The 20,636-nt window shown below is 44.3% G+C and overlaps 3 protein-coding genes across 5 annotated transcripts in view; 2 read left to right on the plus strand and 1 right to left on the minus strand.

Annotated features, from left to right (window-relative positions):
- The first annotated feature begins 361 nt into the window (after positions 1 to 361).
- Positions 362 to 12,824, plus strand: PRDX1 (peroxiredoxin 1). Of its 2 annotated transcripts, XM_023761868.1 has the most exons (6): positions 362 to 383; positions 2,308 to 2,424; positions 4,574 to 4,727; positions 5,094 to 5,216; positions 6,458 to 6,588; positions 12,511 to 12,824. In XM_023761868.1, the coding sequence occupies exons 2-6, from the start codon at positions 2,319 to 2,321 to the stop codon at positions 12,594 to 12,596; spliced, it is 600 nt and encodes a 199-aa protein (XP_023617636.1). In that variant the 5' UTR covers positions 362 to 383; positions 2,308 to 2,318; the 3' UTR covers positions 12,597 to 12,824.
- Positions 12,825 to 14,649: 1,825 nt separating this feature from the next.
- On the minus strand, positions 14,650 to 19,678 carry MMACHC (methylmalonic aciduria (cobalamin deficiency) cblC type, with homocystinuria). Of its 2 annotated transcripts, none has more exons than XM_006098172.3 (4): positions 19,455 to 19,678; positions 17,181 to 17,375; positions 16,362 to 16,514; positions 14,650 to 15,492 (listed from the first exon to the last, which is right to left on the minus strand). In XM_006098172.3, exons 1-4 carry the CDS (start codon positions 19,533 to 19,535, stop codon positions 15,076 to 15,078), a joined length of 846 nt encoding a protein of 281 aa, XP_006098234.1. In that variant the 5' UTR covers positions 19,536 to 19,678; the 3' UTR covers positions 14,650 to 15,075. The 2 variants fall into 2 exon arrangements, with proteins under 2 accessions (XP_006098234.1, XP_023617672.1); XM_023761904.1 differs by having other exon boundaries at positions 17,181 to 17,503; positions 19,455 to 19,555.
- An 823-nt stretch (positions 19,679 to 20,501) lies between these two features.
- The window catches only part of LOC102440733 (rab GTPase-binding effector protein 2-like), a 3,094-nt gene continuing 2,959 nt past the window's right edge, over positions 20,502 to 20,636 (plus strand). Inside the window, exon 1 of the mRNA XM_023761910.1 lies at positions 20,502 to 20,583. Coding sequence (XP_023617678.1) covers positions 20,502 to 20,583 — 82 coding nt within the window. The remainder of the gene's footprint in view (positions 20,584 to 20,636) is intronic.

A 20,636-nucleotide genomic window follows, 5' to 3' on the forward strand; every position in this document is an offset into this window, starting at 1 on the left:
AGTGCTGTGAGTATGTGGGCCGCGCGGCCTCTGCAGGTCGAGCGCCCCGCATTCCGCAGGTCGCCTTTTATTACCCTCCCAGCCCCCCCCCAACCTCCGGGCTGAACTGGGGGTGCTGTGACTGGGGAGGCGTCCGGGCGCGGCCTGCCGCCCCAGAGTGGCCAGGCGGTTTGCGCACCTTCGCGTGGACACACCTGTGGGTCCTGGGGGTTGGGTGAACCCCGAGGCTCACGCAGGCTCGAGTCCCCTCCCGTCCACCAGGGCACAGGGCACGGATTGGCTTGGAGGGGCGGGCTGGTGGTGGTGTCCCCTCGATTAGGGCGGTTCGAGAAGCTTCTGGAATGGACTCGGAAGCTGACCTGAGGTCACCCCTCTTTCACGTGGTAGGTGTAAAAAAGCTGTGCCCTGGCCTGGGCCGTTACTAGCCGTGAAGCTTCGGATATTACGGTTCCCTTCCCCGCCTTTCTTTTTCCATCTGCAGAATGGGGGATGGTGGTGATCCCCGGTGCCTCGGGAAGATGGCTCTTTCCTGCGGGCGCTCCCCGAAGTGCTGGGGTGGGAGTGATGGCGGGAGGGGCGGGAGGGTACCTTCAGTGCGGTTTGAGGGTGTGGTTTTTGGCTGGCAAGTTCTTGGGCTGTTCTGAAGAGTCCCGCCCGGGCTGGAAGTCCAACGGGCTTTTCCCGATTGGTCCGGCTTTAGTGGGGGCCGCCTGGAAAAGCAGGTTCGGACGAGGCCACTTATGTTAGGGTCACACTCTGTATTTGGTCGCCAAGTTGCTACGTCCCTTACCGTTTTTTGTTTTTTAAATTGTTGTTATTAAAGGTATTAAGCAGTAAAAAGTTTGAGATAATCAATGCTCACGTTTCTTTAGGTTGTGGTAGTATGACCCCAAACCGTTGGTACTAGAAAATGAGCTTCTTGAGGCTTTCAAACCCATGGCTTACCTGCATCTAATTCTTAACTCCTTGGAGTTGACCTGGGTGAATCCAGTGCAACATTCCTGTTTAGCAATAGGTTGGCTCTTGTACTTATTGCCCCAGGATCTTGACCCTGAGGTCAGACACCCATTTTTGAAAGGACTTGTAGGGCTTAAACACAAATACCTAAAGTTTTGAGATTGAGCAGATGCCAGAATTCTGGTCTTGCCTCTTAAAAGGCTGGATGGGCTTTAGGGTATGTGTTCTTGGCAAACTACCACGTGTGCTTGAATATCAAGTGTGCTTCCCACGTTATGAATACAGATGGAGGCGCAGCCCGGGGAAAGGGCAGTATTACCCGCTTTTGGGAGTCAGGCACTCTGGCATTGTGCATTTGGGTTCAGGTTTGAGAGTCTCCAACCCCCCCCCCCCCTGCTTCTGTATGATGAAATTATAGAGGAAAATGCCATTGCACAAATGATGGTTCAGAAAAAGTAATGGAGGTTACTTCAATTATTAAAGAAATTGCTGTTTTTAAATGAAAACAAAAGTTGATATTCAGAGATGTGTAATATCTGGTTTTCATTCAAAAACTGGAAAGTTAAGTGTATGCTTCTTACTAATCTAAAAGTTAACGTAGGTGACAGGGGAAGATTTAACTTCGAGTGGTGGGCACACGGTGCAATATATAAAGATCTTGTAACAGAAACCCACACCTGAAACCTATGTGACCATGTTGACCAATGTCACCCCAGTAAAATTAATTTTTAAAAAAGTTAATGTAGCCCTAGCTCAGTGATGGCGAACCTTTTGAGCTTGGCATGTCAGCATTTTGAAAAACCCTAACTTAACTCTGGTGCCGTGTCACATACAGAAATTTTTTGATATTTGCAACCATAGTAAAACAAAGACTTATATTTTTGATATTTATTTTATATATTTAAATGCCATTTAACAAAGAAAAATCAACCAAAAAAAGAGTTTGCGTGTCACCTCTGACACGCGTGTCATAGGTTTGCCATCACTGCCCTAGCTGGTTTGGCTCAGTGGGTAGAGCGTCGGCCTGCGGACTCAAGGGTCCCAGGTTCGATTCCTGTCAAGGGCATGTACCTTGGTTGCAGGCACATCCCCAGTAGGGAGTGTGCAGGAGGCAGCTGATCGATGTTTCTCTCCCATCGATGTTTCTAAATCTCTATCCCTCTCCCTTCCTCTCTGTAAAAAATCAATAAAATATATTTTTAAAAAAAGTTAATGTAAAAACAAAACAAAAAATAAAATAAAAAACTTAATGTATATATTCAGGGCCACCAGGTAAATCCTTTATTGTTCTACAGTTAAGTTGATGGAGGGTACTGGTTTCAAGTTAATTTCCTCTTTTATCCTTTCCAGCTGATAGCAAGATGTCTTCAGGAAATGCTAAAATCGGCCACCCTGCCCCCAACTTCAAAGCCACAGCTGTTATGCCTGATGGTCAGTTCAAAGATATCAGCCTATCTGACTACAAAGGTAAGCCTATTACATTAGGTTCATTGAAGTGCAATTATTTTGCTATTTAGAGATGGCTTGTTCGATTTTTGTATTTCTGTATTTTTGATTGTAAAATGATTTATGTCTCCTAGATCAAGGTGTTCAGGGTGGTAGGCTGTTGCCTTTAGGTTGAAGTGAAATGGTGATTATCGATAGTTATCCTAGGTCCAGACTATTTTGGAGAAAGCACATGCTTCATTTTGCCTAAACTAATATAGTAGCTCATTTATCTTCTCAGTACTCCTCAGTTGTATTATTGGAGACAATCTGATTATCTCAGTCTTACTATTTCATTATAAGAAGTCTTCAACAATTTAAAATCTCAGAGCTCATATTTGGAGCTGTGACACTGCTTGTTCAGTTTATGAACTATGTGTCATAGCTACTGTATTAGTAGAGGGTTTAGGCACATTCACTTGTCTGTTTTGCCCCCAAGGGAGACTTGATGTCATCGTTGGAATAGCTCTCTTTTCTGTTAGAGATTCATGCAGACACTTGTCAGGTTCTAATAAGGTTCTCTTTTACCTCACAGTTGGGAGCAGTGGGGTCTTCTGGGACAATTGAATGCAAACTCAAACTCCTGTGTCAAGTATAGTGATGTGTGTAGTGATCAGTTCCTGGAGTCAGCTTTTGGATAGAACATGTGACTAGGTTTCCTAACACACTTGTTGGTTGGAATGAGAGCAGGTTAGTGGGATCCTATGGAGGGAAGCTTCTGGCAAAACATGGTAAGTAGGATCGTAGAGAGGTGGCCCTAGCTCAAGGGTAAAGGTAGGATGTGTAGGAAGAGCTGCTTTCTGCCCACCAGGGCTTGACCTGCTGAGGCCTTAAAGTGCTTGTTAGGCAAAGCCCTGGTGTTTAGAGGAGTTTCTAGTGATTCTAATTTTCAAAGTGAATGTCAAAGGAACAACTTGTTTTGACTCTCAAACATGGCTGCTGCCTGGAAGTGAGTGAGTCTTCTAATTGAACTGTTGTAATAGCCCAGCGCATTAGGTGTGAGAGGCTACCTGGCCTTTGAAGAGCTACTCAGTTGGTAATCTGAGTGACTTCAGTAAAAGTCCAACTGGAAGTCCTGTTAACTACCAGGATTTTTGGAATGTTTGCCACATAAAATTTTTCTTATCAGGCTGATTAGGAACATATTTGTGGTGATTCAGGCGATCACTTAAACCTTACCCACTCCATTACTGTGGTTCATTGTGAAAGAAGTGCAAAGGCTCTGACTTCTTGTTGGTCTCTTACTACCCTGCAACAGAGAATTCAGCATTTCAGCTTTTTTGGAACACTGATTGTAAGCATTGGCATTGGACTATCCAGTAGATAACTGCATTCTTGTTTTTGCTTTTCTTCATTGGAGAACTTGGTATCTGTGCTAATTTTTTAAAAATATATTTTATTGATTTTTTACTGAGAGGAAGGGAGAGGGATAGAGAGTTAGAAACACCAATGAGAGAGAAACATTGATCAGCTGCCTCCTGCACACCTCCTACTGGGGATGTGCCCGCAACCAAGGTACATGCCCTTGACCGGAATCGAACCTGGGACTGGACCTTTCAGTCTGCAGGCTGACGCTCTATTCACCGAGCCAAACCGGTTAGGGCCTGTGCTAATTTTAACTATCCAGAGAAGATAAAAATTAGACTGAACAGCCTGGCCCGTATGGCTCAGTGGTTGAGTGTCCACCTAAGAAAAGGTTCGATTCCTGGTCAGGGCACATGCCCAGTTTGTGAACTTGATCCCCAGGAAGGTACGTGCAGGAGGCAACCAATCAATGATTCTCTCTCTCCATCATTGATGCTTTTGTCTCTTCCTCTCCCTTCCTCTCTGAAATCAATAAAAATATATTTTTAAAAAATTTAGTTCTGTATTTGGCAGCTAATATGGAGACAGAAAAATAAAGCATGGACTGGGAAGGAACTTTTCCATGCAGGTCCTCCTGCAAGAGGTTCTGAAAGTGGCTGCCAGGAGACATCTATGTTTGAGCATCTTGACATCTAGCAATTGTGTCTGGCCTCAACTTAAAAAGGCCTCTTTTTCCGTTGGAATATGTATTTTCTTGTCTATTCTCTATAAAGCAAGGATGTCTGTTTCAAAGGCTAACTTGGGGTTCTTTTTTTCTTTTTTCCAGGAAAATATGTGGTGTTCTTCTTTTACCCTCTTGACTTTACCTTTGTGTGCCCCACGGAGATCATTGCTTTCAGTGATAGGGCAGAAGAATTTAAGAAAATCAACTGCCAAGTGATTGGTGCTTCTGTGGATTCTCACTTCTGTCACCTGGCATGGTAAGTCCGTTGGTCCATTTGACATATGGACTTTTTAACTAAGCAGGAACTGGGATTAGGAGGCTTTGGCAATAGACTTTCTCAAGTATTGGCTTCTGGCTCCTCCTGGAAGGAGTGCAAAGGCTCTGGCTTCCTCTTGTTGCTTTCTTATTACTTGGCAGCAGAGGAGAAGCAGCTTGGGTTGCAGCTGAGTGTACCCTGATGACCTTAACTATCCTTAGCCATTCAGTTTACTGCTGGAAAAGTTTGAAGTTTCTGGGAAGTAGGTTAGAAATGTTGGAAAGGGGGAGGGTGTAGATACAGTTAATGTATTTGCTACACAAGAGTTTGCGTGAATGTGATTTATATGTGTGCCCTTTGCTGTAGGATCAACACACCCAAGAAACAAGGAGGACTGGGTCCCATGAACATTCCTTTGGTGTCAGACCCCAAGCGCACCATTGCTCAGGACTACGGAGTCTTAAAGGCTGATGAAGGCATCTCATTCAGGTATATACCTGGGGGCGGGGGTGTTGCTGACATTTATTGTGATAGATATGATTGACTGAGGCCCTTTTATTTGGAGAAAGGTAGAGCCCTGATCTGTACAGACTCCTTTCTCATTTCATTTTTTTAATCAGTTTTATTAAGAAATAATTGATATATCACCCTAGCTAGTTTGGCTCAGTGGATAGAATGTCAGTCTGCATACTTAAGGGTCCAGGGTTTGATTTCCAGTCAAGGGCACCTACCTTGGTTGCAGGCTCAATCCCTGGCCCTGGTCGGGGCATATATATTAGGCAACCAACCCATGTCACTTTGATGTTTCTCTCTGTCTTTTCCTCTCCCTTCCACTCTCTAAAATCAGTGGAAAGATATCCTCAGATGAGGATCAACAAAAAAATAAAATGAAATAATTGATATACATCACTGTATTAAATTTAAGGTGTACACCATGATGGTCTCATTTAAAATATATATATTTTTATTGATTTTAGAGAGGAAGAGAGATTGAAACATCAATGATGAGAAAGAATCACTGATGGGCTGCCTTCTGCATGCCCCCCGACGGGGGATTGAGCCCAAACCTGGGCATGTGCCCTGGCTGGGAATTGAACTGTGACCTCCTGGTTCATAGGTCGACACTCAACGACTGAGCCATGCTGGCCAGGGATTGGTCTCATTCTTTATGCAGGGGCATCCTCACTAAGGGCAAGGCCTGTGCACGTCTGGGAGACCAGCCCATTTCCATTGCTTCTCTATTCTAATAAGCCAGTTTTTTTAAATTTTTAAAAAAATACATTTTATTGATTTTTTACAGAGAGGAATAGAGAGTTAGAAACATCGATGAGAGAGAAACATCAATCAGCTGCCTCCTGCACACCCCATACTGGGGATGTGCCTGCAACCAAGGTACATGCCCTTGACCGGAATCGAACCTGGGACCTTTAAGTCTGCAGGCCAACGCTCTATCCACTGAGCCAAACTGGTTAGGGCAACCCAGTTTTTAATTTTTAGAAATTTATTGATTAATTTTAGAGAGAGAGGAAGGAGAGAGAAACATCAATTTATTGTTCCGCTTATTTATGCATTTATTGGTTGCTTTTTGTATGTGCCCTGACCAGGAATCAAACCCGTAATTTTGGCGTATCAGGACAACACTAAGCTACTGAGTTACCCAGCCAGGGCTGCCTAACCACTTGTTAAATCTGTACTGCCTCTTTCTCAAACCTTCAATCTTTTCTTCCCAGGGGCCTCTTTATCATTGATGATAAAGGTATCCTTCGCCAGATCACTGTGAATGACCTTCCTGTTGGCCGCTCTGTGGATGAGACTCTGAGACTAGTTCAGGCTTTCCAGTTCACTGACAAACATGGGGAAGGTAATTCAGTCTGTTTGGTGACAAGACAACAAAATGGTGGTTGGATGGGAAAGATGTGGTAGGAACAAAGTCTACCAAACAAAGAGAGTGATTATGTTTCTTTAAGAAATTGAAGTTTCTGGATTATAGTGCGTTGTGGGGGTGGGGTAATAGAAAAGCTTGGGGAGAAGACTATAAAGCAGTGGTTCTCAACCTGTGGGTCGCAACCCCTTTGGGGATCGAACGACCCTTTCACAGGGGTCGCCTAAGACCATCGGAAAACACATAATTACATATTGTTTTTGTGATTAATCACTATGCTTTAATTATGTTCAATTTGTAACAATGAAAATACATCCTGCATATCAGATATTTACATTACAATTCATAACAGTAGCAAAATTACAGTTATGAAGTAGCAACGAAAATAATTTTATGGTTGGGGGTCACCACAACCTGAGGAACTGTATTAAAGGGTCGCAGCATTAGGAAGGTTGAGAACCACTGCTATAAAGGCTTTTTAAAAAAAAAAAATTTTTTTTTTATTGATTTCAGAGAGGAACGGAGAGGGAGAGAGACATAGAAACATCAATGATGAGAGAGAATCATTGATTGGCTGCCTCCTGCACGCCCCCTACTGTGGATTGAGCCTGCAACCCAGGCATGTGCCCTTGACTGGAATCGAACCTGGGACCCTTCACAGCCCATAGTCCGATGCTCTATCCAATGAGCTAAACTGGCTAGGGCTATAAAAGCTTTTTAAGAAAAAAAAAAAAATATATATATATATTTTATTGATTTTTTTTTTTTTTTTTTTACAGAGAGGAAGGGAGAGGGAGAGAGAAACATCAGTGAGGGAGAAACATCCATTGGCTGCCTCCTGCACAACCCCTACTGGGGATAGAGCCTGCAACGTGGGCATGTGCCCTGACTGGGAACCCAACCAGCATCCTCTTGGTGCATGGGATAATGCTCAACCAGTTGAGCCACACCGGTTAGGGCTGTTTTATTGGGATTTTAAAAATAAAGGTAATAGCTCAGCTGGTGCGGCTCAGTGGTTGAGCATGGACCTATGTACCAGGGGCTCATGTTTGATTCCCGGTCAGGCATATGCCTGGGGTTGAGGGCTCAATCCCCAGTGTGGGGCATGCAGGAGGCAGCTGATCAATGATTCCCTCTCATCGATGTTTCTATCTCTCCCCCTCTCCTTTCCTCTCTGAAATCAATTAAAAATAAATGAATAAATAAAAGTACTATATGAACAGTTTTGACATTTGGAAAATAAAATGGGACTAAGACAACTTAACCAAAAACAATAGGCAGATACAACTAATACATTTTTATGATTTAAGAATATATTTGAGCCCAACTGGTATGGCTCAGTGGTCGAGTGTTGACCTTTGAGCCAGGAGGTCACAGTTTGATTTCTGGTCAGGGCAAGTTCCCAAGTTGCAATCCCAACTTGCTGCTCCATCCCCAGTGGAGGGCATGCAGAATGCAGTCAGTCAATGTTTCTCTTTTATCATTGATATTTCTGTCTCCCTGTCCATTCCTCTCTGAAATGAATAAAAATATATTCTAAAATACATATTTTTTTCAAACTTCCTTGTTTTATTTTTAGCATTTAAAAAATATGTGGTAATATATACATAGCAAATTTTTTAAAAAAAATATATATTTTATTGATTTTTTACAGAGAGGAAGGGAGAGGGATAGAGAGTTAGAAACATCGTTCAGTTGCCTCCTACACACCTCCTACTGGGGATGTGCCTGCAATCAAGGTACATGCCCTTGACCAGAATCGAACCTGGGACCTTTCAGTCTGCAGGCCGACATTCTATCCACTGAGCCAAACCAGTTAGGGCAGTGATGGTGAACCTATGACATGCGTGTCAGAGGTGACACGCGAACTCATTTTTTTGGTTGATTTTTCTTTGTTAAATAGCATTTAAATATATAAAATAAATATCAAAAATATAAGTCTTTGTTTTACTATGGTTGCACATATCACAAAATTTCTATATGTGACACGGCACCAAAGTTAAGCTAGGGTTTTTCAAAATGCTGACACGCTGAGCTCAAAAGGTTCGCCATCACTGGGTTAGGGCATACATAGCAAATTTACCATCTTAACCATTTTCAAGTGTACAACCCAGTGACATTTAAAAAAATTTTTTTTAAGGAGAGGTTAGGCCTAGAGGGTTTCAAATGAAATGTGAAGGTTCTTAATTTAATTTAGAAGTTTCAGGATCAAAGATAATGTGTTTGTGGGTGTGACTTTGTAAAGTCTAAGCATAACTGAGCAGATTCAACATAAGGTTTTTAATCCAGCATTTGCTAAGAGTGTAGCCTTTTTTTATGGCTCCAGCACTAGTACTTCTCTCCTTAAATATTCTGATTGCAACTACTGAACTACTTGATCCCATCTTTTGAGTTTGTAAGGCTATAGCTTTTTTACTCCCAACTCAACTCTTCCTCCCCTCCCCCATGCAATTGTTGCTGGAATGAAACAACCATATCCCAACTAAGAGTTAGTTAGTTTTGCCCTGACTAGTTTGGCTCAGTGGATAGAGCGTCAGCCTGTGGACTTAAGGGTCCCAGGTTCGATTCCAGTCAAGGGCACCAAAAAAAAAAAAAAGAGTTAGTTAGTTTTAGGACTCAGTTCCTGAGGCTGCAGGTAGAAGAGGATCTTGAACCCCCCCCCCCCCCCAACTTAATGTAATTGAGAACAAAATAGTTGTGATTAAGTGCTACTGATAGCAGATCAAGTGCACAGGTGGGCTTGGACAAATTTCTTGTCTTACTTCATTTTCCCTAGAAGTTAAGTATTTCAAACTAGCTTTCTAAGGCCAATTCAACTCTGATATTGTGACTTAAAGAAGGCGGAAGTTGTTAGTCTGGATTAATGTCCTCATTTTGGGGGACCCAAAAATGATACTTGGCTGTAGTGGAAGGCTAATAGGGATCAGTGAACACTGATACCAGAAGGCACCATTTACAGAAGCTCCCTTGGGAGTAGATTGAAAGAGCAGACAGCTCCTGATACTGCCCCCTGGTGTGGGGTATGAGGTTCAGCACAAAGACTGGAGTGGCAAAATTAGCTGCAGAGAACAAAGCAGCATGAAAGCAAAGACCAGGCTATAGGCAGACAAAAGTTTCGCAGTCGGTGCTAATAAGCAACCAAAAAGATTGTTTTGTCTAGAAGAAAACAAACCTTTAGAACAACCCAGTTATAACACACAGAGGAAGAATAATGAACCAGGATAAAGAGACCTTGCCAACTTAGTCTCCTTGGCCCTAAAGTCATGGCACTTAAGACCATACCAGTAATTAGAAAGATCCACACTTAGATGTTTCACTCAAATTCAAGTGTTGGTTTTTTAAAAATATATTTTTATTGATTTCAGAGAGGAAGGGAGGAGAGTGATAGAAACATCAATGATGAGAGAGAATCATTGATCGGCTGTCTCTTGCACGCCCCCTACTGGGGACCAAGCCTGCAACCTGGGCATGTGCCCTTGACTGGAATTGAAACTGGTGGGGTCCCTCGGCCTGGCCTGCGGGGATCAGACCTGAAGTTGGTTGATTCTTATATGTGCCCTGACGGGGGTTGGAAAACAGGGGCTCGAACCCACAACCGTGGGATATCAGAGAGATATGCCACTCATGCTCTCACAAGTGGCAAGATTTCATTCTTTTTTATGGCCAATATTCCATTGTAGATATGTACCTCAACTTTTTTTATCCACTCATGTATTGATGTTTTGCTCATTTTTGAATTTTTTTTGTGTGTGGTTGAATTGCAGGAATTCTTTTTGCATTTTGGATATTAATCCCTTATTAGATATATGATTCATAAGTATTTTCTCCCATTCTGTGGGTTGCCTTCACTCTCTTTATAATGTTCTAAAAGTTCTTAATTTGGATCAAGTCCAACTTATCTGTTTTTTTATTGTTGCTTGTGCTTTTAGCATCATATCTAAGAATACATTTCCAAATCCAAGGTCATGAAGTTTATGCAGAAAGCATAGCCTTCAACCTTTCCCTGCCATCCTGAATTAGCAGTGCTCCTTAGGCTAACCTGAGGAAAGTGAGGCAAGGGATTAATCGTGATTTTCCACTTTGAAGAGTTAATGATTTTAGCCCTTATATTTATTTCATTAATCCATTTTTAAAAAAATATATATTCTATTGATTTTTTACAGAGAGGAAGGGAGAGGGATAGAGAGTTAGAAACATTGATGAGAGAGAAACATCGATTCAGCTGCCTCCTGCACACTCCCCACTGGGGATATGCCTGCAACCAAGGTACATGCCCTTGACCAGAATCAAACCTGGGACCCTTCAGTCTGCAGGCTGACGCTCTATCCACTGAGCCAAACTGGTTAGGGCCATTAATCCATTTTTTAAAAATTGATTTCTAGACAGGGGAGAGAGAGAAATGTTGATCTGTAGTCCCACTTATTTATGAATTCATTGGTTGGTTCTTAAGAAAAAAGTTTTTATTTTTTTATATATATATACACTAGAGGCCTGGTGCACAAAAATTTGTGCACTGGGGGGGGGGGGTAGTCCCTCAGCCCGGCCTATGCCCTCTTGCAGTCTGGGACCCCTCAGAGGATGTCCACCTGCTGGCTTAGGCCTGCTCCCTGGGGGATCGGGCCCAAGCTGGCAGTCAGACATCCCTCTGGCAGCCCAGCAGCCCTCGGGGGATGTCCACTTACCAGCAGGGAGCAGACCTAAGCTGCAGTCGGACATCCTTAGTGCTGTTGAGGAGTCGGGAGAGGCTCCCACCACCACCACTGTGCTGGCAGCCATCAGCCTGGCTTGTGGCTGAGCAGAGCTCCCCCTGTGGGAGCGCACTGACCACCAGGGGACAGCTCCTGCATTGAGCGTCTGCCCCCTGGTGGTCAGTGTGTGTCATAGTGACCAGTCATTCCCAGTCGTTCTGCTGTTAGGGTCAATTTGCATATTACCCTTTTATTATATAGGATTTAAATATATATTTTTATTTCAGAGAGGAAGGAAGTGATATGTTTTTATTTCAAGGGAGGAAGGGATAGGAAGATAGAAACATCAATGAAAATCATCCATTGGCTGTCTCCTGCACGCCCCCTACTGGGGATAAAGCCCACAACCTGCACATGTACTCTGGCAGTGGAACTGTGACCTGGTTCATAGGTTGACACTGAACCATTGAGCCACACCGTCCGGGCCATTGATCCGTTTTTTAAGTTTAGAGTCTAGTGTTATTCTTTTGCATGTGGAAATCAGCTGTCCCAGCACCTTTTTGTTTTTTTTAAATATATCTTTATTGATTTCAGAGAGGAAGGGAGAGGGAAAGAGCGATAGAAACATCAATGATGAGAGAGAATCATTGATTGGCTGCCTCCTGCACATCCCCTACTGGGGATCAAGCCTGAAATCCAGGTATGTGCCCTTGACCAGAATCGAACCTGGGACCCTTCAGTTTGCAGGCTGATGCTCTATCCACTTAGCCAAACCAGCTAGGGCAGCACCACTTTTTTAAGAGCGGCATTTAAGCTTATTTTTTAAAAGATGCATTTGAAGCATACATAAAATTATAGAGAACATGAGTACCCCTTTATCTACTACCTACTGTTAACAAATCTTGCCTCACATGTTTTAGGTTTTTTTGAACAAAGCCTACAGTTGAAGCTATTGCTTTTTTAAAAATAAATGTCAGGTGCTGAATGAATAAACTAGGTATAATAGTAATGGGGCTATAGAGAGGATTAAATTGCATGTTTGTTGTTAGCCTTGCACTAAAAGGCTTTTATACTTATGATCTTAGACTGTAGGTTAGGCTTCCTGGTGCTTATACAGGCTCTTTAGGGCTCAGATTTAGTTTTGAGGAATCCATTTGTTCATGAGAGCTCACCACTGAGCAAATTACTAATTAGTGGTAACTTTCTCTTGCAGTGTGCCCAGCTGGCTGGAAACCTGGCAGTGATACCATCAAGCCTGATGTCCAGAAGAGCAAAGAATATTTCTCTAAGCAGAAGTGAGCACTGGGTCATTATAGGGTCATGCGGCAATGTACAGCCATGAGAACAGAACCTCTCTTTTACTATTGTCATACTTAAAACAAGATCTTAGACTTAGCCCAGATGTGGCCTTTCCTGTAGGGTTTGGGGAGGGTCAGCCATACTTCCTCTGGAGGAAATTATCTAATGTAAACAGTAGTGGGACATCACCTTTGATCTTTTGTGGTTTCTATTAAACTTGAACTGAGACCTTGTTGTTTCTTCATTTTATTTTATTATTATTTTTTTAAATTTTGTTTTATTGCTTAAACTATTACAAAGAGTAGTACATATGTCTCCTTTTTTTTTTTTTTTCCCCACTTGACCTTCCCCTGGCCTCCCCTACCCCCATTTCTTCATTTTAGGGGCATTAGCCTTTGATTTATTCTTTGCTTTCCTTATGGGAAAATAAGTGAGAGCTGCTTCAGAACCAGGAAATTATAGAGGGGAAATGCAAGACACAGGGAATGGAATTGAACCAAGGTGTTAATTTTATTTATTTTAATATATTTTGTTGATTTTTTACAGAGAGGAAGGGAGAGGGAGAGTTAAAAACACCGACCAGCTGCCCCCTGCCCCCTGCACACCTCCCACTGGGGATGTGACCGCAACCAAGGCACATGCCCTGACTGGAATCGAACCTGGGACCCCTCAATCCGCAGGCCAACACTCCATCCACTGAACTAAACCGGTCAGGGCAACTTCTATTTTTAAAAAAAATTTTTTTAAAAAAATATATTTTATTGATTTTTTACAGAGAGGAAGGGAGAGGGATAGAGAGTTAGAAACATCGATGAGAGAGAAACATCGATCAGCTGCCTCCTGCACACTCCCCACTGGGGATGTGCCCGCAACCAAGGTACATGCCCTTGACCGGAATCGAACCTGGGACCCTTGAGTCCGCAGGCCGACGCTCTATCCACTGAGCCAAACCGGTTAGGGCTAAAAAAATTTTTTATTGATTTCAGAGAGAGGGATAGAAACATCAATGCTGAGAGAATCATTGATTGGCTGCTTCCTGCACGCCCCCTGCTGGGGATTGCACTGGTAACCTGGGCTTGTGCCCACTGGGAATTGAACTGTGACCTTTTGCTTTATGGGTAAATGCTTAATCACTGAGCCACACCCACACCAGCTGGGCAAGGTGTTAACTTTTCTTTTGTTATATCTGGAAAGAAGAGCAAGACCTGCTCTAGTGTTATCCAAGGTACTTACGTTTATATTATAGGCTGCATTGTAAGTTAAGGCACCAATGATATTGATTACTTGGGCATTTGTTCTTTATAGTTTAGGCAGGGCTGCATGAGAACGTGAAGATTGACTTCCTTTTTTTTGTAAGTTTTTGTTTTTAAACCTTTACTCGAGGATATGATTTCATTGGTTTTTAGAGAGAGGGGAATGGAGAGAGAGAATCATCAATGTGAGAAACATTGATCAGTTGTCTTCCACATGTGCCCTGAATGGGCATTGAACCTGCAATCTCTATGTGCCCTGACTGGGAATGAAACCTGCAACCTTTTGGTGTACAGGACAGTTGTTCAACCAACTGAGCCACCCGGCCCAGGGAAGATTAGCTTCTGATGAAAATCTGCTACTGGCTTTGTAAAAGATTAGAATTAGAGGCTCTGTAACTTTATAACTGCAAGGGGGAGAAGATAAGCACAGTGTTGGTATTTGTAGGATAGAACCTTGCAAATCAAAAGCATAAGGTTGAACACCTCACCTTCCCTGGGTTCTAACCTTGATTTGAGGTAGTCCTTTTTTTTTGCCCTCATTCATATCATTGTCCTGAGAGGTATTGGTGGGGGTTGGGGTACCTCCTGGGCCCTTAAAGCTAGGGCAGATTCAGAAGTGAGGATATATTATATGGTGTTCTTCCATACACTTGTTTTTATCAGCTACCCCAGCCTACCAGACATCAAGACATAAGAGCAGCATTATAGAACTCCTAGGGCCTTCAAGAACAGCTGATAATACTGCAGTAAGCTAGGCTGTTTCAGAAATGCTTTACATGTATTCAGTCCACACAACAACACTATGATACATTATTTATTTATATTATTGCTTAGAGGATTAGTTGTCCCTTAGGCCCTATATCAGGTAACATCTTGGAGCATTGCAGATAAACGGTAACAGGCAATAAATACCCCTTTGTCCTTGTAACATGTAGCACTGCAGACTAATGGTAACAGGCAATAATTCCATATGACAAGGCAGGTGGGGATTCAGAGTCTGCCTTTGTCTTTTTTCCTATTGAAATATTAACTAATATTGATTAGTCTTTGATTTCTGTCTTGACCGGACTTCTGAGCCTCATTATCTTCATTGAAGATCTCTACTATAATTCTTTTATCAAAAGTAATCATCTTTTAGCCAAAATAAAACCTTTGCCTTGCCAAAGCCAGATAAGTCTTAGCAAGTACTATTGGTATAAATAGGGATCCCACAGGGGAGGAGGGTATCAAGGGCCAGGGGATGTAGGTGGTGAGACCCTGGGGCTGAGCCACCCCCTGGCTCTGCTGAGATTCTGAGATTTGGGTATCAGTGTGGTAAAGAGAAGCTCGGGGGATGCAGAACTAGGCTCCTCTGAGGGTTTGGCCAAGCCCAACAAGGCCAAGCGCTGGGCAGGTGGTGTGGAAAAGTAGGCCTTCTGCTCTTCTGAGTAGCGCTCCTGGGGTGTCACAGCATCCCTGTAAGCCCAGTCACGCCAATGAAAATTGAAGCTTTCAAGCAGGGCGATTCGGTCAGTTCTTGTTGGTACACAGTCGAGGGGTTTAGTGAGTGGCAGATCAGGCACTTCTATTCCTGGCAGCAGCAATACCCCTCGGATGGCAAACCAGCCCCCAAATCGGGGATGTATGCACACACCTGATATGTGCTGGGGAGAGGGTAAAGAAAAGCAAGGTCATGGACATCACCTCGGCACAAAGTTCAACTACTATCACTGCAACTAGGCTTTTTCACTTATTCACACTCAATGGACACTGATTCCACATGTGAGCCTCCTCTACTCTTGTAGATGAGCTCACTCTGGCCATGAGGAAGGGTTTCTTAAGCTGAGCCTCAATTTCAGAGTCTCACCACTGATCTAATCACTGCTCTGCCCGCTCCGTTTTGTAACAGTTTTATGAATAGGCTAGGTCCGTGGTCGGCAAACTGCGGCTCTCGAGCCACATGCGGCTTTTTGGCCCCTTGAGTGTGGCTCTTCCACAAAATACCACGTGCAGGCGCACGTACAGTGCGATTGAAACTTCGTGGCCCATGCGCAGAAGTCAGTTTTCGGCCTGGGCGAGTCTATTTTGAAGAAGTACTGTTGATATTTGGCTTTGTTGACTAATGAGTTTGCTGACCACTGGACTAGGTTCTCTGATTTGACTAGGGACTCCAGAAAGTACATGGGGCTGGATTCCTGGGTAGGGAATACCTTTATCCTGGATTGTGTCTACAAACTCTTTTACCCACGGGAGGAGGAAGAATGTGAGACCTGATATCTTGATGGGCCTTCACCATTTTTTGAGTCTCTAGTCCAGTGGTTCTCAACCTTCCTAATGCTGCGACCCTTTAATACAGTTCTTCATGTTGTGGTGACCCCCAACCATAAAATTATTTTCGTTGCTACTTCATAACTGTAATTTTGCTACTGTTATGAATCGTAATGTAAATATCTGATATGCTATATGTGTTTTCCGATGGTCGCGACCCACAGGTTGAGAACCGCTGCCTAGTCATTCATACTTGCCCTCTGACCTGGGTTCCCCAGGGGTCAGCCTCTACATCCTGTCGTTGGTAGTAGTAAGCAGCCCCTGCCACATGGGCTGCTGTCTGGGCCAGAATCTTGGGACGCCGGTTGGGGTGTACCTCGTAGTCAGCGATAACTTCAATCTGCAGCTCTGGGAGGCTCTGGGATGGAGGACAAGATAGAGGCTTCCTTCAGCATGACAGGAATCATGACCTCTTCCTAGAGAGCCCTAATTTGTGTTAACAAGGTCCTGTCCTCAGAAGTCATATTTGAAAGGAAAACAACCTTAAATGGGGTAAGGGGGTTCCAGTGTGAAGAAAATGATATTCTGTCCAGGAGGGCCCACGTTTGAAGGTCTTGCTCAGAAACCTCCATTATGAGAGGTAAGTTGGCTCTGCCCTCCAGAGTCCCAGTGTATGTATATATGTAAATATGTACATGTGAGTGTGTGGTGGGGAAATACTGTTTTGTCCTTAAAAGGCCCCAAAGACAGCATAAAACTTCCAGGTCTAGGGCGAAGACAGGTGAGAGATGCCTGGGAAATGTTATTCCTATTTCACTTGGAGGTCAAGGGAAATCTGGTCTGAGGTTCATTTAGTTGCCCATCAGTGTAGGGTGAGTGAGACTGATTTCAGGCCTGGGGGGCTGCTAGAGGAAGGTGGCCCGACTTGGATTGAGAATGCAGAATGGGGAGAGATCACAATGTCAAGGCTGTATTTCATCCTATGGAAGTGGCTCCTAACCTTAGCTCTAGTCCTGCATTGAGCTTGGAGTAGCTAGAAGCAGTTGCAGGTTTGAAGCTGGGAGAGGATATGAATGTTGCTCACCTTTCTAACACGGCCTAGGTGGTAGGCCACACATTGGTCCACAGGGTCAGTCAGTGGTTTGAGGTGGCCACTCTGCAGGAAGGGCTTGAGGGCCCGGTCAAACATGGCAGGTGTGCTGAGTACCAGGAAGGCCAGGGTAGGTCCTGGCAGGGGCAGGTGGAAGGCTGAAGGCAGGACTGCATTGTACCATGCCACCTGGAACAGAAAATACATACCTTAACCTGGCATTCAAGGTCTCATATATTGTGCCCAGCCTCCATCTCATTCATTCAATCATTGAATTTCTACTGATGCTCTGTGATGAGTGTTTATGGGGGATTTGTCTGAATTTGACAGGAAGTTTAGAATAGAGAGGGAATTAATGAACAACTGAGAACAAAAAAGTTGCCCTAACTGTTTTGGCTCAGTGGATAGAGTGTCGGCCTGCAGACTGAAGGGTCCCAGGTTTGATTCCGGTCAAGGGCATGTATCTTGGTTGCGGGCACATCCCTAGTAGGAGGTGTGCAGGAGGCAGATGATCGATGTTTCTCTCTCATCGATGTTTCTAACACTCTATCCCTCTCCCTCTCTGTAAAAAAATCAATAAAATATATTTTTTTAAAAAGTTGACTGGTGCAACGACAGGGTCAGGTGACAGTCCTCTGAAATTAGAAAAGGCTTCTTGGAAACTGAGTCTTTAAGGCTGGGAGGGAAGTTAACAGGCTGATGTGGGGAAGGAGAAAGAATCTGGTGTGTATTCTAAAAGATGACAGTATAAACAATGTCAGGCAAAAAGTACAGGGCACATTTGGAGAATTGCAAATTGTTTAGTTTGATAGAAGTGGAGTTGAAGGGTCTGCAGAGGGGAGCAGAGGGAGAGAAGGCTGGAGATCAGTAGGAGTGAGATTGTGACTGGCCTTGGATACCAATTTAGGAATATGGATCTAATTTGGTAATAATGCAGGTCATTAAAGATTTAAGGAGTAAACTGACATGATCAGTTTTGGGAAAGATTAATGTAGCTGCAGTGTGCAGGATGGGTTAGATTCTAACCGTTAGAGGCAAAATGACAGCAAGGTTATTGCAGTAAATCCAAATGTGAAATGGCTTGGACTAGAGAATATATTGGATGGAAGAGAATGGATTTGGGAGATTCAGGAGACAGATTCCTAAAGGTCCTGGTGGCTGATTGGATGTGGGGTGGGGAAGTGAGAGCAGGAGCCTAGAATGACTGGCAGAGCTTCAGTACAATAGCTCCAACTATCCAAGTCCACTTGACCCACCATATAGGCATCCTTACTGTCCCCCCATATCTGCTACCCACCAACTCCTTTACTCAAGCTGTTCTTGATATTTGGGATGTACATAACCCTCCTTCCTTCCAATCTATCTTTTAAAATGTTTTTATTAACTTTTAGAGAAAGAGAGAGAGAAACATCGATCAGCCACCTTTGGGGTTTGAGCCTGCAACCTGGGCATGTGCCCTGACTGGGAATTGAACTGGTGACTTCTTGGTGCATGGGACGATGCTCAACCAATTCACCCACACTGGCTGGGACCAATCTATCTTTTCATATAAAGCTCAACTCCATTTTTTTTTCTGGAAAGTCCTCTCTTTCAAACTAGACCCAACCTATCCACTCTCTCTATAACCTCTCCTAGCACTGCTGTGGGCCACTCAGCGGAAGGGGTTAAGAGTGGGCTGCCTCTTAAAACAACAAGCAAAGGGTTCAAGCTGAGCTGATTTAGCTTTCTGTCCAAGTATATAGCTCAATGGAGGGGGCACCGGATAAGGAGAAAATGAACTTATATAAACAAGGGAAAGTAGTGGTGGTGCAAGACTTGTGTGTCAGTCAGGTGCAGTTGCTATACCCAACCCAGTGGCTGGTGATTTCCCAACACTATGACTTATTCTTCTGTTGAAAGGAACAAACCAGCCAGTTGTTTGCTTGTTCAACAGCAGGAATGCCCTTTCCTTTTCAACTGACCTAAATCCTAGCCATGCAAACCTCCCAAGACTTGCCCTCTTCTAATTCCGTCAGAAAGCTTCCCAAGTGACTTTGGCCCTACGGGTGCCTTTCTTCCCGTCGATTATGTTAAGTGACAGCCACAAGGTTACTGGGTCATCGACAGCTCCTACCTACCCAAGCCCCCCTTGCCGTTCTGTCCCGGGAGATCAGGTGTACTTGGGACCAGAGGAGCTCCGGAAAGAGCAGGAGGCTTAAGGGCCTCACGCCAGTGGCACCGAGGCCAATCATATACCTCACCCTAGCACCGCAGGAGAGAGAAACCAACCTGGAAGGGGTAAACCTCGAAGCCAAAAGGGCACAACGTGTCCTCAATCTTCTTCTTCAGCTCAGCGACTTGCGGCTCCATGCTGTATGCTACACGCTGAGCTTGCTGGGGAATGGAGTCTCAGAATAACCGGGACCGTTAATTTTCAGGGCAGCTTGGACTCCATTTCCCAAGAACGTGTGGGACCTGTAGCGGGACACAGTTGACTTTGCGCGATGCATCCTGGGATATGTAGTTCATTTGTTCCTTGGAAACAACCACTATAGAATCAGAAAGACTCAGTTTCCCGACAAGCTTCACGGTGGGGATGTACGTGCACGTATTGCCTCCAGGGAAACGTAGTTCGGTTGCCTCCATCGTGGGTTGTTTCCACGAGACGAGAACTCAGTTTCCCAAATGGCGCTGCGGCAGCCAGTCCAAAGTCAGACTTTCCTGGCCTACTAGACGTTTTGAACGCTGCGGCGGCAGTAGTAGCTGGCCTAGGATCGGTGTGATGGCGCCAGTACCCTGCGTCTGGGAAGGTTTTAACCAAGATTCGGCGCCTTAAACTCCCTCCTAATATGTGCATATGAGGGTATCCCGCTTTCCCCCCCCCATTTTCCCAAGTACGCCTCTCCCCTGACTAGTCCCAGAGGCGTAGTTTTGGTCTGATATTGCATCCCTACCCCTAGTATTCCCTCTTTCAATTTGACGTTGTGGCCTTTCCTGGGTTGTGCGTCCGTTGTTCGGTGCTGGGAGAGCAAGGGCACAAGACGCCAGGGAGACAGACCCCTTGCCGTAGGCTGTGAGTATGAACCTGAGCTGGTCTGAGCAGCTCGATGCGCTTCTCAGTGCTACTGACGGAAATGTGGCCAGGACTAAGGTAAGGGGAAGTGAGGCACCCCCGTTTGGGAGTGTGGGTTAAAGGACTCAGACAAATCTCATTGAACATGCACGTGTTTCTATTGTAGCAGCGGTGTATCCCCTTGGCGTCTTCTGCTGCAGGAGATGTCTCCGTTTCTACCAGTTCCGAATCCTTCAGGCTGAAACACCATCCCCTTTCGAAAGATGGTCTTTCGGGAGCATCGCTCATTTCAAAGACCAGTACACAACAAATTATATCATATCACGGTGTGCGAACGAATATCTAGTTCTGTGTAGATAGACAGCGAGCCCCCTCTCTATGCACACAGAGCACGCGTG

This window comes from Myotis lucifugus, unplaced genomic scaffold (assembly GCF_000147115.1).
Source record: "Myotis lucifugus unplaced genomic scaffold, Myoluc2.0 scaffold_222, whole genome shotgun sequence".
Lineage (NCBI taxonomy): Eukaryota > Metazoa > Chordata > Mammalia > Chiroptera > Vespertilionidae > Myotis > Myotis lucifugus.